The sequence below is a fragment of the Sphaerodactylus townsendi genome, linkage group LG04 (assembly GCF_021028975.2).
Source record: "Sphaerodactylus townsendi isolate TG3544 linkage group LG04, MPM_Stown_v2.3, whole genome shotgun sequence".
Taxonomy (NCBI): domain Eukaryota; kingdom Metazoa; phylum Chordata; class Lepidosauria; order Squamata; family Sphaerodactylidae; genus Sphaerodactylus; species Sphaerodactylus townsendi.
Genome location: NC_059428.1, coordinates 24,863,496 through 24,891,200, shown reverse-complemented (window position 1 = coordinate 24,891,200; position 27,705 = coordinate 24,863,496). Strand labels below are relative to the sequence as shown.

The 27,705-nt window shown below is 42.7% G+C and overlaps 1 protein-coding gene across 7 annotated transcripts in view; it reads right to left on the bottom strand.

The window, feature by feature from the left end:
* GRIA4 (glutamate ionotropic receptor AMPA type subunit 4) overlaps positions 1-27,201 on the bottom strand; it is a 265,515-nt gene extending 238,314 nt beyond the window's left edge. For all 7 annotated transcript variants that reach the window (XM_048493587.1, XM_048493588.1, XM_048493591.1 and 4 more), the window contains exons 1-2: positions 26,636-27,201; positions 25,276-25,434 (exon numbers count right to left, since the gene is read on the bottom strand). In XM_048493587.1, coding sequence (XP_048349544.1) covers positions 25,276-25,434; positions 26,636-26,723 — 247 coding nt within the window. In that variant the 5' untranslated portion in view covers positions 26,724-27,201. The remainder of the gene's footprint in view (positions 1-25,275; positions 25,435-26,635) is intronic.
* Positions 27,202-27,705: the final 504 nt, after the last annotated feature.

Genomic DNA, 27,705 nt, shown 5'->3' with positions numbered 1-27,705 from the left:
CATAATGTTGGGGAGATGTGGCAATGGGGAGATCCCATTCCACAGTCCAGGTTAGATATCAATGGTTGAACAAGGTTGTGTCAAAACCTATTACTCTGGAGGCAACAGCAGGGCAACAGCTACAAGAAGAAAGTGCCAAAACTGGAACAGAGAGGTGACACAATGGGCAGGATCTGCCCCTGCACCAGCAGGCTGGGAAGGGCTTGGTTGGCATGGGGGTACCACCAGGAGAAGAGGGAAATGCTCTGGGTCTGCAAAGAGGTTTGCAGGAGGGTTCATACACTGATTGGGGAAGGAATGGCAAGCCACCCTAATTCATATTTTGCCTAGTAAACATCATGATATGACGTCACACCATGTGTCACTATTAAGCTGGTGTTTGCCCAGGAGACCATCTTTACCTTTTACATACAGCAAGGCAGTACGACTGGCCTGGGGAGACACCCTACATCTGCCCAAATGGGATTTGGAAAAAGCCAACTGGTGCAGCTTCCAGAGGAAGGAAGAGGCATTTTCTCCCAAGGGGATGAGGCTGACTGATACACTGTATGCAAAGAGAAATAAAATGTAGGTATGTGTTGTATCTGGCTGTTTTGTGTGGTTTGTGGGGATACATGGAAACTATGGAGAGTATCACCTTCTCAGCCTGCATAAGACAAGCAATCATCCAGCCTCTAGGGCCAACAGAATCCGTGGTTCCAGACACAGGGACACACAGGATTCCTTCATCTAGCATGACTCTGCCCATGCCACATAGAATCCACATTTATGTCCATAATGAGTCAAGCAAAATGAAGGGAGAGGGGGTAAAATCCTCCTCGAATCTACATCAATATTTTCCATTTGAATCCGTACAGCTAGCTATTTTCAATTTAGCCTTCTTGCATTCCAATCTCCTCCCTGACTGTTTATCTACTTCCCATTAATGAATTATAAATAAACTTGATAATTAAAAGCTGGTATTTACAATCGTAGCTATGCAGTCCTTGCACAATAAATGGGTGATGTGAGGGTGTCGGTCTGAATTACACGCCGCTGCTTAAAGCTCAAAGAATCTTTTGACAGTGTGGCAGTTTTGGGATGGGGGGTGGGTGGGAGAGCAATGCTGATCAAGGAACGGCAGCAGTACATTAACCCTTACAGTGACTTACTCCTGTCTGGCTATCCTTCACTGCAATAATCCATAGAATTGTAAGTGCCACAAGGACAACTTGCCATCCCTGTTCAAAATTAGAAATACCATATATTAGTGAATAATTGTTTAAATTATTAAAATTTAAAATTATTAAAATCCCACAGGGATGCACAGCTGGTGCGTCGCGCCCCCCCTCCCCAGACCCCTTGGAGCTACGCCTCTTGTAATCCTTCTCTGCCCATTCTCCATTGTCACTTCTATAAATGAAACAGAACACTGCATCCTCTCTCTCTCTTTCTTCAAATGCCCTCCTCAAAGGATATGTTATTAGCAAGGCCATTGGGATGACCCCTTAATTCCTACTCCCAGTAGTAACCAAGAAAAGAAGCGGCTGTATTTGCTTGCATTTACTCCTGTTAAGTTTCCTGTTGCCTTGCTTACAGTGGAATTGTTAATATAGCAAGGGTCAGCTCTTAAGTCATGAATTAGTTAATAATGTTGTGTGTTAGTAAACATTAGCAAGATTAGCATAGCCAATAGGGCATCAAGTAACTAGGTATTTGCATTGATGAAGTGATCCACAGGTGATGTGTTTCAAAGCATGCAGGCACTTGGGCAGAAAGTTGTAAACTTCTTTTGTTCTCAGTGTATGAGTTACACCTTCTCACAACATAAATGCATAAGGTAGCTCAGTTTAGGTCATTTTCACACGACAGAAATAAAATGTCTTGAGGACATTTTAGAAACTATTCTGGGGAAGAAATTCGCATAGCTGTCTCCCCCAAAACATCTTCAGAACGTTTTATTTTTTTCATCCCGGGTTTTTCAAAAATCACTAGAGATCTTTTTTCTCCAACACAAGTGGAAGACGTTTCCTGCCTGCTGAGCGAACAAAAGCAGTCAGGAAATGCTTTTTTTTCTCTCAGCCAAATCTCTTAAAGTGTTGGATTAGGACCAGGGAACCCCAAGCATGGAAGCTTGCTGCATGACCTTGGACCAGTCACACACTCTCAGCCTTGACCCTGGCAAGCATTTGGATGGGAGACCTCCAAAGAATACCAAGGTGACATGGAGGCAAGCAATGGCAAACCACCTGCACACATCTCTTGGCTTGCAAACCCTACTGGTTGCCATGGGACAGCTGTGACTTGATGGCAAAAAAAGGCTCATCCAACCCAGGGCTATGTAATTTTAATGGTGGTACATCTCCCTTATGTCAGGCAGGACTCTCCCAGCTCTATTACTCAAGCTCCTTTTCACCATGAATGCTACACCATTGGACCAAGCCCTTGGACTAAGCTACACCATCCCATCATTTTCACATACACGGGAGAGGATAAATTTCACTAGTTTGCCCCTTTCCTCAGGATAACTCTGCCCACCCCACCCCTCTAGGAGGAGCATTTCAGAAGCCCTTCTGGGCTACAGGAGGCAAGGAAATGGAGAAGTCATGCTCTGCCAACAGAAATCTCCCCATCAATTGATAGTATTGTCAGGATCCAAGCCTATGTTTGCACAAGGGAGCAAAGGAGCTGACCACTTATTTTCCTGAATGCCGCTCAAGCATTAACTTGGCATGCACTCAGTTAAATCATAATATACTGGAGCAGAACAAGAAGGTAGGCACAGTGTGACCAAGAAGCAGCATGGTGAGTGCGCCATGCTGGAATGCTTCCACATCTCAGGTGTGTGACAGTTAACGATCCGTAAAAATGGCATTAATCCAGAACACAATTCATGTTGGTGTGCTGCGCAGGAATTAAGCTTGTTGTGCTCTTCCCCTTCAGGCCTGTTGCAGCTCCAGTTATATGTTATGGCCCACTGGTATGTGATAACACCATTTCGTGGCTCTAAGTAAGCAAAGCAGGAGAAAAAACAGAAGGTGCAAGACCCGGCTACCACACTGCAAACTTCCCCCGGGGCACAATGACGACAGTCCTGCTCTACTTTCTCTGCTTTGTGGGTGATGTTTAGCTGTGTCTTCATACAACAGAGGCCAACATTGCATCTGATTTGTTTTCTGCATTTAGAACGTCTTTCCCCTTTGGGAGGGGGGGATTTCACCTTCATTTTTGTTTGAACAGAAAGAGTAGAGAAACTATAGTTGATGCAATCTCCTTACTGCAAGAGCTAATGTATCCTCATCCTACATCATTATCGTGACTGGGTTACTTCATTGATACCTAACCTCTTTTCCCAATGGAACCCAAAGCCACTTACGTCATTCTCCTGTCCTCTGTTTTATGCTCACAACAACACTGTAAAATAGGTTAGGCTGAGAGGGTGTGACTGGGTCAAAGTAACCAGCAAGCTTTTATGGCAGAGTGGGGACTTGAGTCTCCCAGAGGCTAGGATGTGCCTTGATGTAAGCCCCTATCCAAGCTTTCAGAAATGGGTGTTGAAGTTCAATGTATTGTTGAAGGCTTTCATGGCCGGAATCACTGGGGTGCTGTGTGGTTTCCGGGCTGTATGGCCGTGTTCTAGCAGCATTCTCTCCTGACGTTTCGCCTGCGTCTGTGGCTGGCATCTTCAGAGGATCATCCGTCTGTGGCTGGCATCTTCATGATCCTCTGAAGATGCCAGCCACAGATGCAGGCGAAACGTCAGGAGAGAATGCTGCTAGAACACGGCCATACAGCCCGGAAACCACACAGCACCCAAGGTATTGAAGTTGCCTATTTCTCAGTTCAGTCCCAGAATGCATGTGCTCCTCAGCTTTAAGCAGCTATAAACTGTGCACCCTAGATAGAATTTAGGCAGCTCAGTCCAAAGGGTTGGGTAGATCCACGGTTGCTGGGGTTAGCACTGCCTCCTATGGGATTCAGGCAGAGCAGGGAGCTTGACCCCCCCTGCAAAACTCAACTGACCTGAAAATCCCTTTGGGCACCAATTGGGCCATGTCACACTAAAACTTGGTGTAAGTCCCCCATGGCATAGGGGGCATTCCTGGGCTGAAAGCTCTGTGGAACCCAACTAAAATCGGTTCCACCCTCGGGAATGCCCCCAGACCGTCCCCACCTGCACCATTGTGGGCTCCCATGGTGGAGGAGTGCTGGCACCCCTCGCAGCTTCCAGGTTGGGCACTTCGTAATTGTGCGACACCCTGCCACCAGCATAATAGTCCTTCCACCAGCGGGTTTGCCCCTTACGCGGGCAGAGTAGGCACCTGCATCAGCGAAACCCTGTGCTGTGCCAAGTGCTCCATTTGGCCTTCCCCTTTGGATTGCATTGTAATTTATTGCTGTGTCTTATTCATGATAATCTTTATAATAGCACACCTGAAACTTGTGGTGATGGAGATTAACACTCATGGAGGCCATGGTCTCAGTGAAAAGGGCCCAATAAACTGCTCAGATGTCAGACTAAAAGAAGATGACTTTTCTTTTATGAAGACAAATAGACAGGATACAGATGACCATTTGCCTATTTTGCAGGAAGAGGCAAGACAGGTGGCTATCAGGATATCTTGAGCTGAGTCAAAGGCCAAATTCCCACTGAAAATTCAATCTAGATAAAACCAAGTTTCAAAAGAATCAGCACTTTTTAATCCAGGTTCCAACATCCTCACTGCAGCATGTTTCTAGTGAAGACGTCTAGGCCTGCCCCTTGGGGGTTCCTGCTGTCAGGGGTGCAATTGTTAAGCTAGCAGAACCAAAATTTCAGAGTATCTTTAAGAGACCCTCCTGATGATACCACCCAGGTTTTGTGAAGTTTGGTTCATGGGGGCCAAAGTTATGGACCCTCAAATGTGTAGCCCCCATTGAAAACAATGGGGGCACTCCCTTTGGGAGTCCATGGCTTTGGACTCCCTGGACCAAACTTCACAAAACCTGGGTGGTATCAGTAGGAGGCTCTCCTGATGATACCACCCAGGATTGGTGAAGTTTGGTTCATGGGGGCCAAATTTATGGACCCTCAAATGTGTAGCCCCCATCTCCTATTAGCTCCCATTGGAGTGGGTTTTTTCTCAAAAAGGTGCATATACAAACAGGTCCAGGAAAATCCCGTGATGTGGGGGGGGGAGCGCTAGAAACAGGACTGATCTGTGTTCCGCGGTTCAGCAGTGGGGAGATTGCGAGGAAACCTGGATATTTCAGGTGACTATCCCAAGATTAATCGCCAGTGGGAAATTGCCCATAAGAGGTTTGGGGTGTTGCCTTAATTTGCTTGGAGGAAAGGGCAAGGAAGTACATGAGAGGCCTCAAACCCAATTTAGTAAATAAAATTGTCCTTTTGAAGATCTGTGGTTAAATATCCCACTCAATCAGAAACGACTGACTGTGCCACACACAGTTAGTTGGCCAGAGAACAGGGGTGTGTTCACATGCACAAACGCAGCCCCTATCGGTGCTCAAATCCCAAACAGCAAAAGATAGGGTAGAGCTTGAGGGATAATGACTACCCAAAGAAAACAATTCAGTAAGTAAGGCTCTCTCACACAGGCAATCTTCTCCGCTGCCTTTCAGGTACTTTCAGGCAAGGTAAACAAGGGGGAGTGGAGGATCAAGTTATTACACCGCAAGTCCACAATTTCCAGCAAGAATCCTATCTTCTTTCCCACTGCCTTCGCCCCTGAAAGCTGTTCAGTCACATTTCAATTTATCCTTTCCACGTATCCATGTATGAAAATCATTTGGCCTTAAAGAGTTATCTTTTGCTGTATATAGAGCTACGGCAGGCTTTGATTTGGTAGAAAGGACTTTTCCCTTTAGTGATGCACTATAAATGAAGAAGTGGAATCTATAGCTATTAAAAGGAGGAAAAATCTCTCTTTTTTTCAGGCAAGCATTGTCAGCTCTGGTCAAGAGAACTAGGCTGACATATATTTTTCTCCACATAAAAGAAACTAGAATGCTGAGTGAATTCCATCACAAAAGCATCACTTACCACGATAAATATGTAGCAGTCATCATCATAATGGTCCACCAAGGAAAAGCATTAGAAGGTTAGATAGCATCAAAGAGAGAGGCTGCAACCATGCTCTGTTCAAAATACCTGAGCTCCACAGACTTGACTAAGATCTGTGATCCTGATTCCTGTCTCAGAGGATCTGGACTGGAATATTCTACAGAGTGGGTCACTCAAAGGGTTTTTGTCTGCAATTGGCTGAACATTTTGTAAACTGGAGAGGGGAAGAACAGGCAGAAGGAGCTATAAGAAAGCAGATAAAGGAGCCTTTGAAAAAAGGTAGATCCAAAATAACAAAAGGGCCCCAGGAAGTAGGATTGCCAGCTGTGGGTTGGGAAACACCTGGAGATTTTGGGGGTGGAGCCTGATGAGGGAGGGCTTTGAGGAGGGGAGGGACTTCAATGGGATATAATGCCATAAAGTCCAACTTCCAAAGCAGCCATTTTTTTCCTCGTGAATTGATCTCTGCTGCTTGGAGGCCTGTTGTAATATCAGGAAATCTGCAGCGATTATCTGGAGGTTGGGAAACCTACTAGGAAGGGAGAATCCCAAATTTTGCAAACAGAAAGCATGAATTTGAAAGGGAAAACCGAAGTGGGAGAGAGCAGAGGCAAAGGCCCCTTCCGCACACGCAAAATAATGCATATTCAAACCACTCTCACAACTGTTTGCAAGTGGATTTTGCTATTCCGCACAGCTTCAAATAGCACTGAAAGCAGTTTGAAAGTGCATTATTCTGCATGTGCGGAATGACCCAAAAGGAGAGGTGCATAAGGCAATGCTCTGTTAAAAGTCTTGAATCCCACAGATCTGACCCAGACCTGTGTTCCTGATTCTTGCCTCAGAGGATCTGAACTAGAATATTCTACAGAGTGGGCCACTCAAAGGCTCTTTGTCAGCAATTGAGTGCAATAAGTGAGAACACCTGAAGTTTTCATATTGATTCAAAGCAAACCATTTTGGAGCTACTGGCCTCTAGTAGACTAGAGTGCCCATCTTCCATCTTGATTGTCTGACATCTTTAATGCTAGAATATTTTTGCATGACTGTTAAAAGGGGGGAAGGAATGGTGTGGTATGACACAGAGACTGCTGAAAGCTACAGTTAAATTTATTACTGCATAAATATACAGACATAGACGCTCACCATTTAAATTCATGTTAAACTGAAATCTGTCTGAGCAACCCTTGCAATGCTAAGGCATTTTCTTCTGTCAAGTACACAGGTGTAAATCTGAAGGTGAAAAGCAGCGAAAACGGCAGCAGACTCAAACCTACATTCTGTCTAATAGGGGTCTTTTTTATTTCTTCTATTACAAGTTGTTTTGAGGGTGGGGGGAATAAAGAAAGTTATGACAGAATTATTCTCCCTGCCATAAATTTTAAAAACTAGCTCTATAAGTAAGTGAAGCTTACAGTCCTTCAGGGATTATCATAAATCTACACGCTGCCCCCAAGTGCTAGATTTAGTATTTGGGCCTTTTGAATTAGCTGAAAGGAATAAATGTAAACTCTCTCTCTCTCTCTCTCTCTCTCTCACTCACTCACTCACTCACTCACTCACTCACACACACACACACAGAGAGAGAGAGAGAGAGGCAGACAGACAGACAGACAGACAGACAGACAGGCGGACAGATAGAACTCCCTTTTGGCTAAGCATCTAGACAGGCTTTTTGGCAGCAGCATTTTCACCTAAAAGGTGACTTTCAATTAGCACTCCACTTTCAATTCTTCCCCCCCACCCCAGGCACCATCCAGAAATTTCCATCTCCAGGAAGAAGGTCAGACACATCCTTATTTTCTTTGTTCCAGTCATCTTTTCCCAGATTGGTAGATCCCTAAAGTAAAATCACGGGCAATCCACTTAGCCAATATTTGACAATAAAGCATTTAATTTTTCCTGCACTTTTCATGCAAAGAAGATGACAGGAGAATGGAACACCTCCGCTCCTATTTTTCTAGCCTTGATCAAGAAGGCCATGCCATTTTGTCTTGAGGCTCCACTCAGCTTCATAGATACAGCAGCTCTTTCATCCTCTCAACAACCACAACAAACAAGCAAGAGGGGAATGCTAACCCCTTCACTGGGATCCACTTCAATTCCTGCTGACATAATTTGCTTTGTTCAAAAACACTGAAAACAAAGAAGGGGTGTACACATAATTTCTGCACACCTCTGGCTGAATAAACTGGTGACATAGAAAGTAGAATAATTGGGGGGAGGGGTGCTGAATCCCCAAAAGGTGCCAAGTGTGAGGTTTCTAAACAGACTGACTGAACAACCAATGAGACTGGCATGTACCAAACCTTCAGTCAATTCCGTGAAGAAAGACTTCCCTCCTTCCTTATCCCACTGCATCCTACTGATCACCCTCAAATTTTGTTCCAGGGAACTGAGGGTCCTCAGGAACATTACCATCAAAGTACACAGTAGGGCACTGAAGTAGGAGGGGAAATGGTTGGGAAATGCTACACTCCCTTATGAAGACTGACTTCCCTTTGGAACTGTGTGGTTGGATCTGTGCCAAGGAAACTTAGTGCAAAGTATCACATGTTAAGAAAAAAACCTAACTTCACTTATATCATCATATGGCTAAGCAGGGCAGCTAGGACATTTTAACTTAGAAGATAAGATGGCTAAGCTGGAACATGACTGTCGCTCACAAAATCATGAAACATGTAAATAAGAAAAAGAACCTTTATATTCCCATTAAACTACAACAGTCAGGGTCAGCCTATGATTGACAACACAGACAAAAGAAAGCAATCCTTCATAGGGCGAATAATTAACTTACAGAATTCATTAACTTAGGATGTAGTGACAGCAATTAGCTTACATGGTTTTTCAGAACCCTTACAGAAATTTATGAACACTTTCATATAGCGGTGGCTACTGAGCAAGATAACTAAGAGCAGATCTTCCATCATTAGACACAATATTCCTCTATTAAACCTGTAAGATGAACAACACGGGACGATTGTCACCAGGGTTATCCAGATGGCCACTGATTTAAAACAGCTGCTAGGATAGATATACTGGTCAGATCCACTAAGGCAGTTGTTTTCTTCTTTTCTAATTAATTAGCTTGAGAATTTTAATTACAAATTACTTGAAGATCTGAAATAAAGCATTCCTTCTATTTTGTCACCCACGCAAGGCCAGTTTTATGTGAAACTGGAGCAAACTGGGTTGCTGGGAATGGAATAGACGGACCACTAGTCTGATTCAGCAGGGCTCCTCTTATGTTCTTGTGTTACTGACAGTAGCATGCCTTATTGTACTGAGTTCTCCTTCCAGGACTGTAAGTAAAAGATCTTATTTAAAGAATTAAACATACATAGCTAGGCAGAAATGAGAATCAAAACTACTGAAGATATGAACAGGCAGAAATAACAGAATATATAGATAGGCACATCTTATTGCAATGCTAAGTGAACTGAAAATCACTTTCAGTGGTCATCATAAGCACACCTAACTGTGCTGAACTGTGCCCATTCAACAGTGGGATACAGATTGAGGCCTTTATTCTCATTGTTTCGGATGGCAATGGTATAGTAAAGGGCAAGAGAGGCAATGAGCAAAAACTCTGCTGAATTTGAGTGAAGACGGCTATCAGCACAATTTCAGTTCCCAGTGGCTGCTTGATTGCTGCCATCTTATAAGAATGAGCAATGAACCCATTCCAACATATATGACACGCTGAGGGTTATCTATATTTCCACCAAATGGCCATTAAATGCCCTCATGGTAGAGGAGAATCCTACCGACTGTCTGGTTACATATCAAAACTTTGCCATCTTCTGATATAAAAGGGTTGTTACAGATGGTACTGTATGTGCTATAAGGCTACATCTCGATAGAAACTGAATGAATGAACACCCAGTCCTAGCACACATGGCTTCAAATACCTTTACTAGTTTTTTCTCCCTCTTCAATGAAAATTATCATATCTGTTGACTATGGGGTTTTATTTGCTCTTCTGTTTGTGTATTCTAAAAATGCTTAGCGGGGATGTGCTTGCATGCACTTTCCAGCAATTAACAAACAGATCTTCTGATAAGGTATTTGTTCTGTAATCAAGGGGAGATGCAAGTTTACCTTTCTTAATTTTAATTAATTGAAGAAAACAATTTTTTTTGTCAGGAAAAGGGTCCCAGCAGAGCATATTGAACTAGATACAAACCACTTGCTTACTACATCAATAAATTCTAACAGTCCTCCGACAATACTTTCACAGCAGAAGGCCTTGGTGAGAAGGCAGAGCAACTTCCTAATGCACTGCCTAATAAACCAACATTTTAATAGCTAATCCTTTGGACTATAACTCATGGGAGGAAACACTTAACTTGCATTAGGAGTAATGGGAACTATATATGCCACCTAGAGAGCAATGTGCTGCTGGTACATAGATTTTCCTGTAAGCATAAGGAAACCTACCATGTGCAAGTACCCTGAAAGTGACTCCCACACAGAGGCTTGGCATGGGGGGAAAGTGCCCGGTTCACTAGTGCATCCTCCGCCCCTGCCACGCCCCAGAATGCCCCCACCATGCCCCAAAATGCCCTCGCCACACCCCGACAGAGGCGCACACCCAGTGCGTCGCGCACCTCCGGTCCCCTTGGGGCTACGCCTCTGCTCCCACACCAATGGTCTCCATATTTAAAAAGGAGATAAAATATTCAGAATCAGTGGACAGTTACTCATATGGGCTATACTATGAGGTTTACTCTTAACCTACCCATAGTACTAAAGCAATGGATGAAATTAAGTACTTCATTTACATCAATGTCCTAAGCAGAGTTACACCATTCTAGATCAGTTGCTGTCAAAATGGGCTTAGAAAGATGAAACTCTGCTTAGTATGGCATTGTTAGGGTATTGTCTCCAGGAATAAAGAAATGGCTACGATTCAGTATCAATTGCTTAACAGCTGCCCAATTTTTTTAAAAAAGTTCCCAAACATTAAAATTGATTGATTGATTTTATTTTATGTAAAAACATTTTCATGCTGCCTTTCCATCCAATTAGGGTCCCCCAAGGCAGCACAGCTAAAACATTAGAACAATTAAAAACATTAAAATTATAAACTGATTCAATAAAAACACATAAAAAACAGTAGAACCAGAGAGAAGGGCCACTAACTGCTATTGGGAATGTCCCAAACAAAACAAAACAAAACAAGGTCTTTACATGTTGGTGAAAGACACAAATAGAGAGAGAGAGAGAGATGAATCACCCTGGGGAAGAAGTCCCAAAGTTTTGGTGCCATGACCGAGAAAACCTGTTCTCGGGTCACCACCTATCTAGCCTCTGATGGTGGGGGCAACCAAAGCAGGGCCTCCAAAGGTGACAGAAGTGAGAAAGTGGGTTCATTTGGGAAAGTGTGTAGATCCCAGGCAGTAGAGGGTTTTGATGGTCAATACCAGTACCTTGAATTGAGTCTGGAAGCAAACTGGAAACCAGGGAAGGTGGAAAAAGAGTGATTCAATCTCTATGACTGTTCTGGTCACTCTGGCCACAATATTCTGTACCAGCTACAGATTCTGGAAAGTCTTCAAGGGCAGCTCCATTTAGAGCACATTGCAATAATTTAGTTGGGACGTTATCAGGTATGCATCTCAGTGGCAAGATCTTTTCCGCCCAGGTGTGTTTCACCAGCCAAAACTGCTAAAAGGCACCCCAGCCACTGCTGCCACCTGTTTATTCAACTGGAGGCCTATGCGCAAGCTACCAACCTGCTCCTGTAGGGGGAGTACAACCCCATCCACAGCAGGGATAACCTATTTCTTGGGTCAGGCCTCCCACTTGCAACCAATAGCAGCACTGTTTTCTCGTGATTGAGTTTCAGCTTGTTAACCCTCATCTATTCCAAAAACTGCTTTAAGGCACTTGTTCATCATTTTCACAGCTCCCCTAGGATCTGCTGGTAACACAACATAGAGCTGAGTGGCTTTTCCCGCACAGAACATTTAAAACGTCATACAAATATTTTTAAAGAACTGTTTTGGCTCTTTTTTTTGTCCGCATAGTGTGGGAAAAGAAAGTGTTTCCGATGACAGTGTTTCTTCCCGGATTTTTTTTTTTTTGCTTTGTTTTCTGGGAGCTATCTTCAAAGCTACAGAGATAAGGAGACCAGAAATTGGAGCATACTGCTGATTCTCATAGCATGTCTGTAGCTTCGAAGAGAGCTCACAGAGAAAAAGGGGGAGGGGGAGACAACATGTTCCCAGAATCAGCAGGCAATGCTGAGTTTATTCATGTATTTAAAGCACTGAAATGGCAGGCAGCCACAATGCCAGCTGAGGAAACGTCCATGGGAAACAATTAGGAAATGGTGGACAACATGGAGAATCCTGAAGTGGCAGAAAATTGTGGGCATGAGCAGCAGAGAAGACGAAAGTGAGAACTTTAAACTCAGGCATGAAAAATAAAAGGTTTCCTGTTCTCCGCACAGCAATCAGGAAATGTTTTTAAAACATTCCAGGAAAAAAATATTGGATTAATGTTTTAATTTAGTGTTTTTTTAAAACAAACATTTGAGGTTGAAAATAGACCATTTTCAAAACATTTCTGGGGAAAAGCTGTGTGGAATTCCTTTCCGAAATGCTTCTTTTTCCATCCTGAAGATTTTTAATTTGTGTTGTGCAGAAAAAGCCCATGTCATCCTCATAATGGTGGAAATTCAGCCCAAATTTCTGGATGACCTCTCCCAGTGGTTTTACATAGATGTTGGCAAGCACACGGGACCCAATCAAACCTTGGTGAACTCCATAGGCCAAAGGTGTAAAGTTGCTGCTTAACCTTGGAAGTTTATCTTCTGACAAGGTTGGCGGGACGCCCAAAACGGGGAATGTTTCTCTTATCTGTATCTCCTGTTTCTTTTGCCTGTCTGTGTGAAACTGTTTCAAGGAGGTTTTTGGATGGGAACTAAAGGTGTTTGTTTAACTTTGGCGGGAACTGGTGGGGAGCCCGTAAAAGAGGCTGTTCGAACGTTGGGGGGCCAGTTCCCGCATTGCTTGTGATCGACTTAGAATGCCAGCTCAATAAAGAACTTGAAAAGTTACTTTTGGCCTGGACTTTACTGGTTCCTTACAAAGGCCAAGGGAAAAGCTGCAACCCTCCCCCATCATTCTGAAACCTATCCTCCAGATAGGATTGGATACAACATACTGTGTTTCCCCAAAAATAAGACAGTGTCTTATATTAATTTTTGCTCCCTAAGATGCGCTATGTCTTATTTTCAGGGGATGTCTTATTTTTCCGTTCCATAGCTGCATGCTCTGGTGTTCTGTTCGACGGGCAAGCTTCCAAACAAAAACTTTGCTACGTCTTACTTTCGTGGGGTGCTTTATATTTAGCACTTCAGCAAAACCTCTACTACATCTTATTTTCAGAGGATGTCTTATTTTCAGGGAAACAGGGTAGAGCAGAGCCTCACAGTCCGTGCCCCGAAAGGAGACTCAGAAAGATAGCATGAACTGATGAGATGCTTTGGCAGTGATCTGTTTTCAAGCATACTTTTTCGATCCTCTCTAACTGCTGAGGCCATCATTAGGAACATGCAAAAACAAGAGTAACTTTCATTAGCATCAGTATTTCTCCCTCCTCCATTCCCACCTTTTCACTTTCAAATATATGAACAAGAGCAATTCTTCTATTTTCATTGGGAAAAGAAAAATACTGAATTGAATAGTGAATCCTGGAAAAGATATAGAAGATAGTGAATCCTAAAAGATAGTGAATACTGAACAAGATGTACAAAACAGAAGGGAAGCTCTTGCAACCAACGCCCCCCCCCCCAAAATCCCAAATCAAAAACAGATTAAGACATACGCGTGGAAGTATATACAGTGGAACCTCCATTTTCATTGGTAATCCGTCCAAAACGAATCGATGAAAACCGAAACCGATGAAAACTGAGGCAAACTTTTCCATAGGAATCAATATAAATCCAATTAATCTGTTCTAGCCACTCCAAAAAACATACCAAAAACACATTTTTGGTGAATAAACATAGTGTTTAATGCTGAAAACAATAACACACAATAACACTAGGACCAGCTTCACAGCCAGTGGACCAATGTCGCTGTCCAAAGAGGTCTGTTTCTGATGCCTCTTTAAGATTTGTCTGAAATGGGGCAAGACATTGTCATTAAACAAGTTGTAGACATGGCCTGCAACAGCTTTGTCCAGGTGATTTTTCTCCACAAACCCCTGCACCTTACTGCAAATCGATGAAAACCGAGACAAATTTTTCACTGAAAAAATCGATAAAAACCAAAACTGATGAAAACCGAAGGCAATGAAAACCGAGGTTCCACTATACCTCAATGTATTTTGTTTTTTTAATGGTGAATAGTGAAACAAGAAATAGTCTACCTTTTGTTTGTCTCAACTGGATAACACACATCATTCAGCCACTGCAGCACATAATTCTCAAATATGTTCTCTGTCCATTTCACTATTTACCTCCCACCACATCTAAAGTACTCAAGTATATTTGAATATAGAAGGTTGCCATAATGCCACTAATGATAGGACATTGTGGAGTTCATTAATTCATAGGGTCATCATAGATCAGAAGCACCTTGGCAGCACATAACACACACAGTATTCACATATGAAAGTGACAGAGCTAGTGTGCTTAAAGTGCCGATCCTTCAGTCTTCTTTTTTTTAAGCAGTAGCATCCAACATGATCAGAAGAACAAATTTTACAAATCATGTGGTTGTGGTAGTTTCTGAGCAGGTTGTGTTCCTAGCTAACAACTGCTATGATCCATCTGTCACAAGCAGGCAGAAATCACATGCAGAGAAAAAAAACAGCTGCATATAAACACCCTTCTGGGTTCATTTTATGGGTCAAGCTGATAAAAGAGAAAAATTGGTTGGAAGGGACAAATTTTGCTCATTCTCCTTTCCTGTGGTAGTCCCCAACTTTCCCTTTGCGAGACTCTTGGGGGTCCCCTGTCCCCCAGGAAGCAGCTTTTGGGGGACAATTGGGGCTACAGCAGGAAGGGGAGGGAAAGAAGTCATGTTTCTGTGCACGATAGTTTTAGATAGGATTCAACCCATCAGCTTTCAGGTACGTAGGATCCAAGCCAAGCAGCGTGCTTATCTTGTATGATTACAATGTATTTGTAATGATGCATTCTTTTTTCAATGTTCCTGTGACATACAAAGGTAAGGCTACATTCTTGCTGAAGGTTACAGAACTATTCTATGTCATTTACCTTAAATGTCAAGCATGAAAAGCAGCACTGTAGTCAAACCACTAGCCTCTCGACCAGTAGTTAGTATTGTCTATTGTGACCTGCAGCGACTTTTCAGTATCTCAAGAAGAGGTCCTTCATAACCCCCACTACTAACCCTTCTAAACTGAAGATTGTGGGGACTGAATCTGGGACCTTCTGCATAAACAGAAAATACTCTTCTGCAGAGCCATAATTCCATCGCCCAAAAGGTGTAACATACCCAACTATTGCAATAAAAAAGGGCACAAACCACATCTTATCTTGGAATATAGGCACTAGTATTCATGGTGATGTGACATAGGTCTTGAGTTACTGCCTGCCACGGTTAAATGAATAAGAATGAGCAAGTTGGACTGAATCCTGATAAGGCTGAGGGGATGCTGGTTAAAAAGGCTGGAGACCTGAAAGGAATTCGATAGGGCTCCGCAGACCCTAACTGATTCAGCTGAGAGCCTAGATATTACACGAGGATAATTTTTGGAGGAGCAGTTTGATGCAGCTGCAATTCTTCCACCTTCACTTAGCCTGGAAGATGGATCGCTAGCTTGATTCTAATGATCTGCATGTAGAACCCCACTATGCTAACCCTGAGACTAGACTGCTGTAATATAGCCAGCATGGTGCAATGGTTAAGAGGAGTGGATCCTAATCTGGATTCGGAGAACTGGCTTTGATTTCCCACTCTTCCACATGAGCAATGGACTCTTATCTGGCGTACTGGATTTGTTTCTCTGCTCCTGCACACAAAACCTGCTGGATGACCCTGAGCTAGTCACAGTTCTCTCAAAACTCTCTCAGTCCCACCTACCTCACAAGGTTGTGGGGAGGGGAAATGGTGATTGTAAGCCACTTTGAGACTCCTTTCGGTAGAGAGAAGAAGAAGAAGAAGAAGAAGAAGAAGAAGAAGAAGAAGAAGAAGAAGAAGAAGAAGAAGAAGAAGAAGAAGAAGAAGAAGAAGAAGAAGAAGAGGAGGAGGAGGAGGAGGAGGAGGAGGAGGAGGAGGAGTTTGGATTTATATCCCCTCTTTCTCTCCTGTGGGGGACTCAAAGGGGCGTACAATCTCCTTGCCCTTCCCCCCTCACAACAAACACCCTGTGAGGTGGGTGGGGCTCAGAGAGCTCTGAGAAGCTGTGACTAGCCCAAGGTCACCCAGCTGGCGTGCGTGGGAGTGTACAGGCTAATCTGAATTCCCCAGATAAGCCTCCCCAGCTCAGGCGGCAGAGCTGGGAATCAAACCCGGTTCCTCCAGATTAGATACACGAGCTCTTAACCTCCTACGCCACTGCTGCTCCTGTATAAAAACCAGCTATTCTTTTTTCTTCACTCTACATAGGAAACTCCAGCTGATGAAGAATGACACAGCTCAGCAGAGGTCCATTTTACACCTATTCTGCATTCACTCCATTGGATACCTGTCAGGTAGCTCATGCAATTCAACTTATTGGTTACGACCTGCAAAGCTCTTCGGGACCCTGGATCCACTATCTGCAGGATGGCATGGAATGCTATGCTCTGACACAAGTACGGTAGGTCTGGAGCTATAATGGCATTGTTCAAAAGGCTGTTTTTATAGCAGTATCAAATTGTATTCCTTTGCACTTTTTATTCTATATGTTATCTTGCTTTTGCTGCTTTGCCTTCAGCTTTTGCAATTCATTTTATACATGTTTATGTTGTGACATATATTGGACGGGTGTTTTTTTTTGGTCTGCATTTTCTTCTGTTTGTGTAATCCTGTTGCATTGCTTATTGGGTTGTTTATGCTGCCTGACTGCACTGTTTTAATATTTTGTGATCCAACCTGAATCTCAGTGAGAAAGGCAAGCTATAAATGAAATAAACAAATACCAATCTTTGCTTTTATTGTTTATTTATAGTCTGCCTTTCTCACAGAGCCACAAGATGGATTACACATAGTGGAGTGAGTCAGTGCAATCAACAAACAGGACATTCACTAACCAATGCAGTAGGATTTTAGACGTCTGGAACCACCAGAAAACACTGAAGCATAGCGTAATATTAATATGACACATTAAGCATTCCAGAAGATCCCACTTTGACAAATATGGACCTGAAGTTACCAGCATAAGGGCTAACATAGTCCCCATCCAGATGGCAGGAATTAATTATGATGAATCAGCGTGCCTGAAAACTTAAAACTCCATTATCTATTTATTTAGTTAAAATATGTATTACCCTGCCTCTCCTTTGTAGCTCCAACAGGCTTACAACTACAAAAACTACTATGATAGAAAATGCAATAAACCCGCATTTCCCCCTCCCCAAGAAAAGGCCAACAGCTCAATCCATTGAAAGCCCCCCCCCCAATGCTTTATATAGCCTTCTAGAAACTCACAACTCACTAATTTAGGAATAGCCTATTAAAACCAATGGACTGAATCCAAATGATAATCTTTGTTTAAAAAGACCCTCCTGTAAGGAGAATTCTATTTTTATTTCTACGGCCACCCAGCTTTGTATTCCTACAGCCACCCATCTTTCAAAATGTGAGGGACAGAGAAGCATTAGGACACTGTGAAAAGAAAACTGGAGGCCTGTAGTACCAACAAAGAACTGGTAATATGCAACACCACTTTCTGTTTGCAAAAATCATCAAGAGGATCCAACACAACACAACTGTTCCACAGTGACGACTATAGCTTGTGATCTTTTTAAAAAATCTGTGGTTTTTAACCTGCAGAATTATGCAAGCAAAAACAAAAAGAAGTTGCTATACTTGAAGCCAAACAACTCAACAAATGGCACGCAAAGAAGATACTCCCAAATCTCCCAGAGAATATTTATGCCAGCAATACAGCAACATTTGCAAATGAGCACTAAAATATGCAAATGACAACTGAACAACTCCTTTCAAATGTCATGTGACAGCTTCCTGGAGTGTTCTTTAATTGTATAATCTAATATTCCACAACAACTTTTATTTTTGGCATGGGATCCTATCCTATCCTAGTTTGACAGTAATGGCTTCCTCTAAGGAATTCTGGGAATTATAGTTTGTCAAGGAGCCAAGAATGCTCAGAAACCACAAAATCATAGAGTTTGAAGGGAACTAACAGGTTATCTAACCTGCTCTTATATCCTCTGCTATCCCTACCAGATATTTGTCCAATTCTTTTCCCATCTTGGCAAGATTATTCACAGCCTCCCAAAACAGCTTACTGCTGGGTTGGCTTCACCATAGACCAAATCTACCCAAGTACCACCCCCAGTAGCGTTGTTGCTACTTTTCCACTGGTTATAATAAAGAGTAATATAGCCGTAATACCATCTGCTGTTACACAGCACAATAATAATGAAAAGGGTTTTTATGTACTCCAGCAGTTACTCAATCAACTCCAGTGCGCTTTGAAAGTATATATGCTACAAACTTATTTTGACTTTATAGTAGTTTAATTAGCATGACATTTTCCAAAGAATTTTTGGAATTGTGGATTTTGATGGGTTGAGAATTCTGTTATAGATCCCACCTCTCATAGAACAGTTCCCAAAATTTAATGGAAAGAAATAACTGCTGGTGTAATAGCATCCATTAGATTGGCTATCTTGTCTAAACAGCAGGGTGTTAACACTCTTATCCAATGTCTTGACAATATAACACAAGTTAAAAAAGCAAGATTACCTAAAAGGAATCTTAAATTATGTTAATCTGCATGTGTTCTTACTCATTTGGATTTTGTATTTGCTACTAGCAACCTTCTTTTATGAAGCCTTGACTAGTAAACTTCCATTCAAAAAGAGAAATCCTTTAAACAATAGACAACTGTTTTGGTCATAAACTGGCCATTTCAGTGCAACATGTTCTCAGTAAAGATCTCCAATGCTTTCTTAGAAGCTTCACTGTATTCAAATGGGACATCTCTAGAGTAAGAAGTCTAATGGTGCAATCCTAAACAAAGTTATACACTTCTAAATCCATTCAAGTCAATAGATTTTTCCTAAATCCAGTAAATATAAGCTTAGATTTAAAATTGTCCAAGTCTGGAATACCAATCAATCAATCAATCAATATTTGTATTCTATCATGTTGGTCAACAAACTTGGAATTCTTCTTCCAATCCAAGGAGCCTTCAGCCTATGCCTCTTCTGCTACCTGATTTGGAGGAAGGCTTCAAACTTTGCTGAGCAGAGTGGTAATATATAGGCCAACTCTACCATTTAAAAGTTCGGGATGTTATTGTTTGATGGAAGTTTACAGCACTGTCTAGAAAGCTCAAACCACACAGCTTCACTCACAAGCCAGAAGCACAAACCATTTAAATTGAAACAAGCTGGTGAGACATTTATACTATACGGAAGAACAAATTCTAGTTTGCCAGAATATTCTTGATAAGGGACACCAGCAAAACTGTTCCAGCATGACAGACAAATCTTCAACCAAATTTTTATCACTTTCACAGATTACATTTGTAGATGTACACCCCCAAAACCCAACAATGTTTGAAAATGTGTTGATGCAAATAATGATCTTAAACTTTTTAACAGGGCATCAGTCAGTAGGTGTAAAATAACATTCCTGGAATGCCAGGAAAACATTGTGCCATGTGATCATATTCTGGTACTGGAACCAATGCATTTATTTGCTGATCTAGCAGGCCATTCCTGCTGCTTAAGTCACTGGTCCAGTTCTGCTACAATACAGCCTCATCACCAAACAAAATTTGATCATCAGCAACATCATGTGGGTTCTCACACTCCTTCCCACCCATCTCTTGTGTAGGCATTCCCCTGGTCTATTTGAATTTTGGAGGGCAACATGGATTTGCATGACTTCTGTACCAACATTTTTGTTAATGATAGCTATAACCAAATGACAGTTTAAGACAACAGTCTTCCTGTAAAATATGGTGTGGTGCTATTGTTAATAAATACGTCAATCCAGGTGGAGCAGAAATCACGAATCTCCCCAAATCTAAAAGATAAACATAAGGGATATCCATGCAAGAGGACAGGGAGGGGAAAATACATAAGATCACAAGGTTGCTCTTGAATGCAAACTATGATGATTAGGCAGAACTTCAACTGAACCATGTCCATAGAAGTAGTCTGCTTGGGCCTAAATACTGCATTGTAGACTGGATTTTCTTGTAGTACTTCGAAGCTAAACATACAACAACCTTTGTTAGGCATATTAAAATAGGCTCCAGAGCGTTACAGACATTTCTGAAGTACAAATCAAAAGTACATTCAAAACACAGACAGATAAACTGTATCTAGCATTGGACATTACTTAGAAAGTTCTGTCACTTGTAAAAGAAATTTTGCTACTTTTTCCAAGAGCACGGCCTCTGTATTATTTAACAAAAGCTCCACAACAGAGTTGTCAGAGTCTCCTTCAGGTTTGTCTAAGACCAGCCCAGGAGAGAAATTCCTAATACCCACATATCTTGGACAGTCAAGTATAATGTGAGCAAGAGTCTCCACTTGGTTTTTACAGTGTGGACAGACCCGATCCTGGAGAGGGATAGATAGGTAGCAACCCTTTGTAATGGCCGATGGGAAAGTTTTGCATCTGGCCCTTGTAATAATCCATCTCTGTTGGGGTTCAGTTAATAGTTCAAGATATTTGGCTATGTGCCCCTGTTCTGGTACTATTCCAACAGAAAGGGGTGAGCATGATTTATTTGCGAAGCTAAACATCAAAATGCTGCACTACGAAGAACAATGAATGATGTCTGGCTACTTTTGCCCAATTCTTATTTGTAACTAACTGTGAGGGATGGGGGGGGGGGGGGGGCAAAGTTTCCAGATCCAGACTGGAAAGCTCTTTGAGATTTAGGGCTGGAGCTTAGAGAAGACAGGAACTTCAGTGGGGGATGATGCCATAGAATCTACCCTCCAAAGCATCCATTTTCTCCAGGGAAACTGATGTCTGTATTCTGGATATGAGCTACAATCCTGAAGTCCTGCCTGGAGGTTGGCATCCCTAGAACTTAAAGAAGGTCCAAGGTTGTCAGATTCTAAGAAAAGCTGACATTACAGTTCTAAATTCTGCACTGTTCTCTATGGGAACTTTAGCTTGCTTTTTCACCAGGAGTTCTGCAATAGAATATATGGGGTCCATCTGGAGGTCAATGTACTTTTTGTCACCCCTCAAAGGGCTTATTAGGTATCCAGCTTTTTTCAAGTCTTCATTCAGTTAAAACGAACGGTTTGCATTGTATGAAGAAATTAATCAGTACAGTTTATCTCCCATTTGTTTTTGTGTTTTTTTAAAAAAATATTTTTCCACATGCAAAAAGAGAAAGAAAGAAAGAAAGAAAGAAAGAAAGAAAGAAAGAAAGAAAGAAAGAAAGAAAGAAAGAAAGAAAGAAAGAAAGAAAAGAAATTCTTCTAAGAAAAAATCCAGGCAATAAAATTCAAAAATCAGCTGGTGGTAGAAGCACTAACTATACATAAACTATACATAAACATAAACATAAACATTTCTGCACAAGTCATACCAGTATAACATATAATTTTTGTTGTATGTTCATTTTAGGATACTCTTAATGCTTAAAACCATACAAAATCCATATTTAGCAATAAAACTCCATCTTTTTTCCATTGAACACTTTTCTCTGGCATGCAAGAAAATATGCATTACAAGAGCGAACCCATGACACTTCTTTGGAGGGAAAAGAAAACAGGGGGAAAAAACTGTACACATAACAGCAGGAAATGAGAACCAAACTAACATAAATCATGTCAGCTTTATTGAACCACAACAGAATCTATAAGCTAAAATGACCTGGTTTTGCTTACGAATGCTTGGTGTATAAGAAAAAAAGAGAGAGGTTTGGGGCCTGCTCAAAGCAAAACAAATAGAAACTATCGTAAGATATGTATAAAGCTGAACAATAATACAACCAGGTCTGCAAGCATTCTTAATCAAGTATTGCAGCACCAGAGAAGCTGGGCATGGATCAATGTAGCCAACCAAAAAGAGAGGAGGAGAAAAAATCCAGTTGTTACTGCACACCTTTACTATATCCTTCCTGATTATGCTACTTCATCTTCAGATGAGGATCTCTTTGACGCCTTGGCTTATTAAACCCTAACTGCCAGTATGGTCCAGGTACTGCAGCTTCAAAAAGTAACCTATGCAGTGGAATAAAACATGAAAGTAAAGCGAACTGATCACGTCTTCGATCTTTATGGTTGACCTGACATGAATATTCATTTCTGTCCAGCAGCTGAAAGGCTTTTTCACTGTAACATTTTGGGTCTCTCTCTCTCTCTCTCTCTCTCTCACACACACACACACACACACACACACACAAACACACACTTGTGCTCTAAGCAAAATTCTTCTCAATTTTCCCTTCCCTCATCACCCTAAAACTATTTTATAGTTGAAATCGTGAGATCATTTTTTTCTTAGCGTAAGCACAACTGGATAAAAGGGGACTTAGTTCTGAATAGACCTGCTTAGAAGAGCTCCTGAAAATTCGGTTAGATCAGCTCATCACAATACTAGTTCTTGCCTTTTTTCATAAACAGCTTTAATTATGTTAGAACATCTCACACATCTGTGCTTTGGAAACCTCTGTCAACCCAGCAAATGCAATCATATGGAAACCAATGACCTCCAGCTATCAGACAATTGATTTTTGCAGGATGCTGCTCATGTGTAGCTTTGGGGATATGAGATATGTTCATTTGTCAGTCAGTTCACTTATGCTTCACTAGCAGAGAACATGTTTTTTTATATTTTCCAGTACTATATATTTTACCATCACCCCAATTACATTCACACGTACTCATAAAACTACACAAAAAAAGGCCAAGATCCAACCAAAGTTAATCACTTTAAACCTAACCTCTTTGAATGGGAATGTTACGTCCACACTATTATCTCTACCATTAAAATAAAAGAATAACTTTGTATACAACTTTGGGTTAAAAGACACATTAAATATGGGCTGCAGGCATACATGTTAATTTATACAAAATGTACATTTTTTCTCTCTCTCAAGGTTATGTCATATGTGTCCTAATGTTGCCCTCTATGGATTATTAAAAATGGTTGTTTTCACAATTGGTTGAAACTGTTCTTAAAAGGAGAAAAAAAACTGCATATAAAAAAGGGAAGAGACAAGGAAGTTGCAGGTGGGCAGCCGTCTATGGTAGTAGAACACAGTTTAAATCCAGTAGCACCTTAAAGCCCCCAAAAAATTCTTAGGGTACAAGCTTTTATGAGTCAAAGACCCCTTTGTCAGAAAGGGAAAATCGAAAGGATCAACAAAGAGTTTGGGTTATACCAGAGGAAGTTATAGTCTATAATCTTTGAATCCAAAGAGCTCCCCTTGCTGGTTTCATGCACATTCTTCCACAAGTAATTCCAGAAAAAAAAAATTATGATTGGTCTAAACGCTATATATGAAATCCACTGCTGTAGAATGTAGTTTCCAAAACAATGGCAAACTACATGCAAATCCAGGTTTTCAAACAATTTGGATGAAATTACTCCAAAGCTGAAAGCATGTTGTGTTGTTAACTCCAGTTGGGAAATCTGTGATTAATGATCGAAAACCCACAAGGAAGCTGTAACACTTGTCAACCAGATACACTTTCACAAACTGTTCACCTTTTAAAATCTCCTTCCATCAACACTACCAACATATGGTACAAAAATGGACACTTATATGGCATAAATCATTTGCATCAAGTATCTCGAGACAGTATACTTTCAGAATTCCAGTGTTTTCTTTGTTAAACAAGGTGGCGAGGCCATCTAAAACTTAAGGAATCAATCCAGTTTTATCTGCCAGCTGCCCTACAGTTCTCTACTGAAATGCATTAATGAAAATTCCATGCATATTGACACTTAGATGTAAAACAGACACTAATGTGAGAAACACGAGTTACCAAGGAAATCCAACATAAGTTTTTGACAGTAAACACTGGAAAGATCTTCTGCAACACATTTTTTTTACTTGCAGATTTCTGAAAGCAATACTGCTTTACAATATTCATTCTCCAATAAAAGGGAAAACAGGAATGGGGGTAATAGTGTGTGGTGTTTTGTTTTGTTTTAATGTAGAAGTCAAATCTAAATGAAATGGGTTTTCCACTGTGATGGGTAACTCTCCAGTGCCTGAAGCACTTCATGCCTACTGAAGCTGGATTTTCAGAAACAGATATATGAATTACGTGCCTTTCAACTCTCAAATTCACCATGCATCTTGCTTAATATTTTGGCAGTCTGGGATGTTGCAAACTGAGACGATCAGATGGGTTCTACTCTTCAAGAAGATCAGGACCACATTTTGAGCATCCTTTTTCAAACGAGTATGTGCACACACTGGTCTGTATGCACAAGGATATAGTTCCAGCTGGGGTGGTACGTGCAATCAAGTAGATCAGATACTAACTTGACTTGGCACCAATGTATGGATGCACAGAGACATATCCACGAGGATGTATGCATTATGAGATGATAAGAGACATTTACAACCCAGAATATAGGAGCAGGGCAGCCTCAAGTGACATCACCAGATCAACTGCAGTGTCAAGCCACGCCAATATATTACCCTGCACGCCTCTGCTTTCAAAGCCTCTTTTTCTGCTCCAGCCATTAGAAAGTGCTTGTGACTGCAAATATAAGGGGATCTTTCCAAACACAGACAAAACGTGCCATATCCTGTTGGCAAGCAGGAGATATTGTGAGGGTTGCCCACTTGATCAAGGCATTCATATAGATATATTTACAACTACAAAATGCATCTCCATAGAAACCAGGAAGCAAGAAACTTCAGTAATAACGCTAAAGTAAATGCCATATCCAGTTAGTCATTACAAGACAGCCTAAGGGATTCTACCAAGGGAAGAAACTAACTAGAGCTACATTCAAAGCATGGGGACTGAAACAGAGGACAGCGGTTTTCCTAAGGAATGCAACACTACATTTGCACGTTAATTTCACTACCATTTGACCAGAACTTCAGAGAAATCACATTTTTGTTTCCTTACTTACAGGCATTTGTTACAGCGAAGCTGTTTGCTGTTTCAATGTTGTCTACATGAGGAACCAAATTAAACGGTGCTTCAGATGCATTGGGGCTGGTGTTGTGAAGAAAAATTGCTAGTCGAAAAGCGGTATATTCCTGATCTGTGTTTCTGATGAAGAGGCCACCTACCAATAAGTAAGCGATAGCGGAAGAGAAAGAGTGTCACCATTGATTATTTCTACACCAGCTACCGTAGTAGTGCTAACGGCTTCCTTAATAACAATTACTCATTTATGTACCCGCAGAAAAGGGGGCTGGTGAGACTTTCAGGCTCACAGCTTCTGCAAAAAAAAAAAAAGTGAGGCTTTCGAGCTGTCCTATTTTCTGCCTTTCCCCCCCTTACATAGATCTGCTCTGGGGAGAGTGACCTTTGAAACCATCTCGCTTCTGCCTCTATAACAAGGACCACTGCTCAATTGGCCCTCCTTGCTATTTAAGTGGCGGGCAGATTAAACGGAACTGGTGCTTTCGGTTGAAACACACAAATCAGGTTCAGAGACCACATCATTCACACTCGTTGACTTTCCCCCTATTCCTGTCTGTGCATCCATCTGTATCTATATATCTATATATATATACATATAGTGTGTGTGGGGGGGGGGGGGAACCAACCAAGAACCCAATTGAACTTTGTCCCTCTGCAGCCCCTGGGCAGGTAAGCAGAGGAGAAAGCTCACCTTTATTAAGGAGCATCTTCAGAAGTGCCTAAGAAATGATGCAGTGGCGGAATTGGGAAGTCATTCAAGAGCTGCGTCCCATCTAAAGAGGGGACAAGCAGAGGCAAGCTGGGAAAGGGGGCCTAAGGGGGAGACAGCATGGAGGGAGAGAGACACAGTCGTGAAAAATGCCCGAGTTTCAAAGTAGTGACAGGCGAGGCTATAAAGCAGCAGCAGCAGCGATCCCCCCCCCCCCCGCGGCGAACAGACTACTGCAACGTGCAGACTGTGCTAAACAGGGGAGCATCCTCCAAGAGAAATGCAGTGGACAGAGGGAGGGCAGCTTCCCAAGTTTGCCACCACACTAGACACAACGCAACACACACACACGCACGCACGCACAAGCGGACTGCCACATCCTCCTGCTCTGCGGACCATCGGGAAGCCGTCGTCTCCCCAGCCCTGCCCGTGCCCTTAGAGGGTGGCAGGAAAGGGGTATGGCAGGCGCGCCGTGAGCCCAAATCCTCCTGTCCCGGTTTGACCTCCCTCTTCTTCCCCCCCTCCCCTCCCCTCCCCTCCCCCGATCCCAGCCCCAATTCTGACTGCCCTCCCCCTCCCGCTTCACCTCCTGCCCCCCCCCCCTCCCCACAAGTACCAATGCAGCGCTTACCTATTTGCACGCTGCTAGGAAAAGCGCCCATGGCGAGTCCCCAAAAGCCGGAAAACAACCAGAGAAGCTGCCTGCAAATAATCCTCATCTTCTTCTTCCTCGCTTGCCTCCCCGGGTCTCTCCTCCTCGCGCTCTCTCCTTAGGTGTCGTTCAGAGAGGCATGGAGGACGGGGTGGAGGAGGAGGGGGTGGTGGTGATGGGGTTGGGGGGCTGGACCCGAAATTGAGGGGGGAAGGGGTGGGAAGGAAAAAAAAATGAAAATGGGGCAGGGAAGAAGAGAGAAGAGGGTGGGTTTCGCTCCCCCTCCCTTCCCTTTCTCCCCCCCTTTCTCCTTTCGTCCCTCTGTTATTTATTCCTCCTCTTCTTCTTCTCCTCTCTCTCTCTCTCTCTCTCTCTCTCTCTCTCTCCCCTCCCGCCTTCGCGTTCTGCCCCTCAGCGAGCCATCCTGCCGAGGCGGATTTTTCCCGCAGTCTCCATCGCCCTGTCCGGCAGCGAAATGTTTCACATGCAAAAGATGGTGGAGAGAGTTTGGCGGCGCTGGCGAGAGAGAGGAGCCTAGTGGCTGCGCTCGGCAGTGGAGACATGCGCTATTCCTCCCGCCGTCCTGCTCCAGCCGCCCGCCCGCCCGCCCTCCTTCCCTTCCCGCCCTGGCGTCCCCTCAGCGGACGCACAACATACAGCGAGGGGTGTGTGTGTGTGTGTGTGTGTGTGTGTGTATCTTCTCCCCCCCACACACACACACACCTTGCCTTTCTTTTACGCATCTCCTGCGTAACAGCACGCAAGAAAGAAAATCTGTAAAGTATTGGGGGGCTGACCACAGCCCCACAGAAATTCAAGAGGGCCTCCTTGTAGCACACAGATTCTCTCACATCCGATGCAAGAGTTGTACATCCCAGGTTTGCTTGGATATATGTCCCACACACCTGTGTGTATGCATAGAAACAGACACATCCAGTGGTGGGATCCAAAAGTTTTAGTAACAGGTTCCCACGGTGGTGGGATTCAAACTGTGGCGTAGTGCCAATGGGGGTGGGCGGGGCACGACGGGGGCGTGACCGGGCATTCAG